Source organism: Corylus avellana, chromosome ca5, assembly GCF_901000735.1.
Source record: "Corylus avellana chromosome ca5, CavTom2PMs-1.0".
In the NCBI taxonomy this organism is placed as follows: domain Eukaryota; kingdom Viridiplantae; phylum Streptophyta; class Magnoliopsida; order Fagales; family Betulaceae; genus Corylus; species Corylus avellana.
The window spans coordinates 25,760,594-25,766,298 of record NC_081545.1 but is presented as its reverse complement, the minus strand read 5'-3'; the positions used below and the strand labels follow the sequence as shown (position 1 = coordinate 25,766,298).

The following is a 5,705-nucleotide window of genomic DNA, read 5'->3' as shown; positions in this document are numbered from 1 at the left end:
TATGGTGAGATTTAAATTAGGAAAAACATAGAAATTTCGCTCCCTTAGCATGGAAGGCGATTTGCTCTCCTAGATCCAAGGCCCTTCTTAGAAAACTGGGTTGGGCCCTTTGCACAGACAGGGAAAATGGTGGTCCAAATCGTTGAAGCAAAATGCTAGGGACAAACTAATCCTCCTCTTGATATTGGAAATCAATTATGGCTACAAGAATATGGCAGATAAAGGGCGGCCAGGGATAGATAAGATCCCTTTAAAGGATTCCGCATATTCTTCTTTTATTATTATCATTATTATTACTTATATTAACAATTATTTTTAATATTCTAACTCTTTCTTTTTTCTGTTTAATGTATAAACAACAAAAGAGACGGAGGTGAAAATAGGTTTTCTTTCGCGCCAATGTCAATGGTGGAAATTTCATATTGTTTGCCACTTTCCGCCTTTACCAAGGTGGAGGTGACTCAGGTGAGAGTGGGTCGGTCACTTTCTTCGACTTCAAACTTCAAAGAAATAGGAGAAGATTACACAGAAAAAAAATGAGCGAACGGTGTCAAGTAATTTTAAAAATAACCAAACACCAGCAATTCATGCTCACCAAATTTGTTTAATTTATTTAAAATTTATTTAATTTTGACCTATAAAATTTTTAAAAAAATAATAAAAAAAATTAAAGCATATTCCACTGTACAAATTTGCAAATTACAACCATAATCTAACCGTATATTCATTCAACCATTAGCCTGCACGGACATTTTCCGAATATTCTTCCATTTTTGGAAATAATGAAAGAGAAAAATCAGTAAACTGAGATATCTCTTGGTTGCATTGCTCATTTCCCTCCCCTTAAAAGTAACAAGCAACAACTAACAATGATTGATTTACTTAATATGTCCTGTTTCCAGATTAATAATAATAATAAAAAGCAATACTATTGAATGTTGGAGGGTGTATCTGTCATTTCAGGGCAGAATGGTGGTACGGGAGAGCGCATTGTCCAAGGCAATGAAAAGGAAGAGTAGGGGTAATATAGTAGTTTCATAGTCATAAAATATTATAACCATCAACCATAAAAGAATCGTTACGTTCTCGGTGTTGAAAAAAGCTTGGGGGTTTGAGCAAGTGTTTTTGTTCGTAGTAAAGCAACCGAAGGCCAGAGAGAAAGAGCGAGATAGAGTCTCTCTCTGTGTCTGTGTTTGAGAGAGAGGGAGAAAGTGAAAGCAAGCGGTCCAGTTAGCTCAGCTAAAGCTTAGAGGTGAGTTTTCTAGAATATATGAACTCTTCTATAATTCCTGGTAGTTGGGGCGGTGCTGTTTTTTCAAGTTTCTTTGACCATTTAGCTTTGAGCGATTTCTTCATTTCAATTTCTAGCATTTTTCTGGGGGTGGGAAATCGACGTTATCAAGGTAAGATTGTTGAGGGTCGGAATTTGATTGATGGGTCTTTTTTTTTTTGGACATACATTTGACTTGGAAATTTTGATTTTCTTATACGTTTTTTACCGTTTCAATTTTTCCTGCGGTACTTCTTTGGTTTTCTTGGTGTGTGGGGGTTGATTTTGTCAAAAAAGTGTATCTGAAAGCAAATTTAATTAATGGGTCAATTTTCTAGGATCACTTTTGAGGTTGAAGATGATGATTTTTCACTCCGATTGTTGAAAGGTTGTGTGTTTTTCGTCTTAGAGTTTGTTTCTACATCTGGTTTTTAAAGTTTTGTTTCAGGTATCGATTTCCTCGCCGTTTAAATTTAGTTTGTGATTTTGAAAGTATGAAACAACTGAAGTTTTTTTGTGTGATTGTAAATTCATTTAACTTAAATCTTCAATTTCGATCTGTTACAAGTAAAGAAGATGATTTAATTATCAAAAGGCAAGGAAAAAAACAGAGGATTTAACCTGAAAAGGAGGTTTTAGCTCATATTGTTCTAAAGCATCTGTTGCCATTGGCTTCCCCTGAGCTTCTTGAACTATTAAGTTTTTTGGGAATGAATCCCAAACAAGTTAGGAAGCTGGGTTAAAAATTTTCTGGAGCAATGGTGCTTAAGAAAGTTTGAAAATTGTAAATGGAATCCATGAAAATCAAAGGAAAAAGGAAATAAAAATAAACAAAAGAACAAGAAATCAAGTTGAACATGTCCCCAACTCATTATGTATTATTTTGAAGTACTTACTGTCAAACTGTATTTTATTGGATAGTTGCAATTTATTGAGCATTGGCTGATTCCCTCAGATGAATCTCTTGTTAGATTTAAATACAGAATAGCTCACAGTTTCTTTTTAAGATGCAATCTCATATTTTTATTATCTTGTTTCCAGCTTGCAGAGTGTGGAACCTATAAGAAGAAGTTAAACTTCTTCTTCCTCTTAATCTCTTTTGGAGTGAGAATTGATACATGGGTTCAATGACAGAACCAGCACCTGAGAGCAACCATAGGAAGCCCCTTGGAATCCGGTTCTTAGAATACATCCAGGGTACCACCCTTTCCTACAAAACCTACCAAGCCATTGTTTTGATTGTAACATTTTTCGCATACGCGAGCTACCATGCCACTCGAAAAACCACAAGCATTGTTAAGAGCACCCTTGATCCCCAATCATCAGATGTGGGATTGAAGCTCTACCCATGGAGGATAACCTACTTGCAGGAACCAGCTAAACTTTCGTGGATGCTTGGAGATGGTTGGGCTCCCTTTAACGGATCAGATGGGACAGCCTTGCTTGGAGAACTTGATGTCGCTTTTCTCGCGTTTTATGCTGTGGGAATGTACTTCTCTGGACATTTGGGTGATAGAACGGATTTAAGGATCTTCTTAACAGTGGGAATGGTGGGAACTGGTTTGTTTACTTCGCTCTTTGGCATTGGTTATTGGGGAAACATACATAGTTTTTACTACTATTTGATAGTCCAAATGATTGCCGGTTTGTTCCAGTCAACTGGATGGCCTTCAGTTGTTGCAGTGGTTGGTAACTGGTTTGGAAAGAGCAAGAGAGGGCTAATTATGGGTATATGGAATGCTCATACTTCCATTGGGAACATTACTGGTTCTCTGGTTGCTTCTGCTCTATTGAGCTACGGATGGGGTTGGTCCTTCGTTGTGCCCGGTCTCATGATTGCTTTCATTGGATTGGCAGTTTTTCTCCTATTGCCTGTTAATCCTGAGTCTGTTGGAGCTGATGGAGAAGATGATGAACTCCATTCTCCAAAGAAAATTGGGGAGGGAGTAGCACAACCTTTGTTGGAGTCAGAGACGGAGGTTAAGCAGAAAGCTGTGGGGTTCATACAAGCGTGGAAAATTCCGGGAGTTGCTCCCTTTGCTCTTTGCCTCTTCTTTGCCAAATTGGTTGCTTATACATTTCTCTACTGGCTTCCGTTCTATATTAGCAATACAGGTATTAGATTCTTTGCATTTTAAGTGTTATGATTGTGTATCCTTTGATGTTGTGGAAATCCAGTCTTTGCTTATATGATGTTTTTGGTCTCATTTCAACTGAAATTCTTCACATGCAGTCTGGAATACATGCTTGAGTTCATCAATTATCAAAATTTCTTATTCACTCCTTCTGTTTTCATTTTGCAGCTATTGATGGCAAGTATTTATCTAGCTCAAGTGCCGGAAACTTGTCTACATTGTTTGATGTTGGTGGTGTGGTTGGGGGAATTCTTGCTGGCCACATTTCCGATCGCTTAAATGCGAGAGCAATAACGGCTGCAAGTTTCATGTACTGTGCTATCCCCGCTCTCTTTTTCTATCGAAGCTACGGACACGTTTCCTTGACGATAAATATCATTCTTATGTTCATCACCGGCTTGTTCGTGAATGGGCCATATGCTCTTATTACAACGGCTGTATCGGCCGACTTGGGAACCCACAGTTCGTTGGAAGGGAATTCCCGGGCACTGGCAACGGTGACGGCGATTATCGATGGAACAGGCTCTGTTGGGGCTGCTATTGGACCCTTATTAACGGGCTATATTTCTGCTACAAGCTGGACTGCAGTCTTCACCATGTTGATGGCAGCAGCTCTAATCGCAGGGCTGCTTCTAACTAGGCTTGTTGTAGCCGAGGTTACTGAAAAGATTGAGGAGTCAAGGTCACAATCAAGATCTCCAGCACTTGAAGTGTGAGTTTTTTAAGGTTACAGTGGTCAGTTATTCTCTCAACATTGTTGATAAGCTCTACCTCACTGCCCCTGCTGATTGTATGCAAATGAAAATGAAGAACCTCTGGTGTAATCAAAGAAAAGGAGAGGACTTTTTTTTTTTTTTTTTTTTTTTTTTTTAACCTTCTCCATTTGCTTAGAATATGGAGGGGAGATTTTTTTGGGACAAAAGGGAGGGAGGGGGAGAGAAGTTGAGGTATCTGTATGTACATTATTTGTATGCCCATTAAATTAAATATAGCATTATCAAGAAGGATTACCAATTCATAAAATGACCATCTTCTCTTAACTGTGGATTTTGCCTTTGCCTTGTATGATCAACTTTTATTATCTTTTTACAAAAAGTAGCAACAACTTTGCTCCTCATGACACCAGCATTGACATTGACTCGGCACTCCGTTGAATATTAAACTTTTTATATATTTTATTGATCACTCTTAAGTTTATATAAACTATTACATGACAGAAATAAAAATACACATAAATAAGAAATATAATTATAATAGAAGATAAATCTCATATTTCTTATTAGAAATATTATTTTATGAGCAAGTTTTCATATTTTCCTAATAAAAATAATATTTCATCATTACCTTATTTAATAATAATTCTAAATAATTATGATATATATTTATGGGGTTGTGGACCCAAAACAAAAGACTTTTTGTTTAATTATCTTTTTATTTTCTCCAAGGAGGCAAGGACCACATGAAAAAGGTTCCGTGCTTCATATTCCTTCAGAGACAAAGAATTCACACATGGCGACTCTCTCTCTCTCTCTCTCTCTATATATATATATATATATATATTCCCTCGTGGCAACAATTACCAATTTCCCAATTGATAGCTTTCTGTGCACATGAGAAGAGAATGTGTGATTTCCTTTTCTTTTTTTCCTCGATTAGGGTTAATTAATTAATTCCCTTTGTAAGTGTGGTGAAGGCGATTGGATTGGACAGTCACTGCCACCATCCGATTCCATAGCTCGTGGCCACGTTTGTGAGAATTAGGATAAACCAATTTTTAATGAGAGGTTTAACAACAATGTCAGTAATAGAGTAAAGCATCAGAAAACAATTAATAAAATATTCAAAAAATTTCTCCAAGGGAAGTCCCATATTTTAAACTTTGGAAGAAGACCAAGTTGGGCTCAGGAAAAAAAAAAAATAATAAATAAATAAATAAAAGAATTTGCCTAAGTAATAGTTAAGACCTAAGAGTACAAAACATGCCAATTGTTTCTGAATTTAGAAGCCAATATTCGAAGGCAAGGAAATGTATATATGTATATATTTAAACAAGGCACATTTCCTTTTAAGCGTGCTAATATTTTGATTGATAAAAAAAAATAGATATTCAGGCAAAATCAAATTAAATAAAGAACCAATTTTTCTAATCTAGCTACTCAATTTTGCAAAGTACTTACAACGGCTCAGCATTTTAGCAAGTCTATTATCACTACATTTAAATTATTATTCATTTATCTATTTAGATTGTTTTTATTATTAATTTGACTTATTCATTGTCTGTAGTTGCCAATCAAATCTTT

The 5,705-nt window shown here is 36.2% G+C and overlaps 1 protein-coding gene across 1 annotated transcript; it reads left to right on the top strand.

Moving 5' to 3' along the window:
• The first annotated feature begins 1,107 nt into the window (after positions 1 to 1,107).
• LOC132180971 (putative glycerol-3-phosphate transporter 1) lies at positions 1,108 to 4,520 on the top strand. Its single transcript, XM_059593989.1, has 3 exons — positions 1,108 to 1,252; positions 2,312 to 3,385; positions 3,574 to 4,520. The coding sequence occupies exons 2-3, from the start codon at positions 2,389 to 2,391 to the stop codon at positions 4,119 to 4,121; spliced, it is 1,545 nt and encodes a 514-aa protein (XP_059449972.1). The 5' UTR covers positions 1,108 to 1,252; positions 2,312 to 2,388; the 3' UTR covers positions 4,122 to 4,520.
• Positions 4,521 to 5,705: the final 1,185 nt, after the last annotated feature.

Bases quoted from the DNA above. Each gene is read 5' to 3' on its own strand.
- LOC132180971 (XM_059593989.1), top strand. From the start codon at position 2,389: ATGGGTTCAATGACAGAACCAGCACCTGAGAGCAACCATAGGAAGCCC. The intron at 3,386-3,573 runs GTATTAGATTCT...TTCATTTTGCAG, and splicing joins GTTCTATATTAGCAATACAG to CTATTGATGGCAAGTATTTA.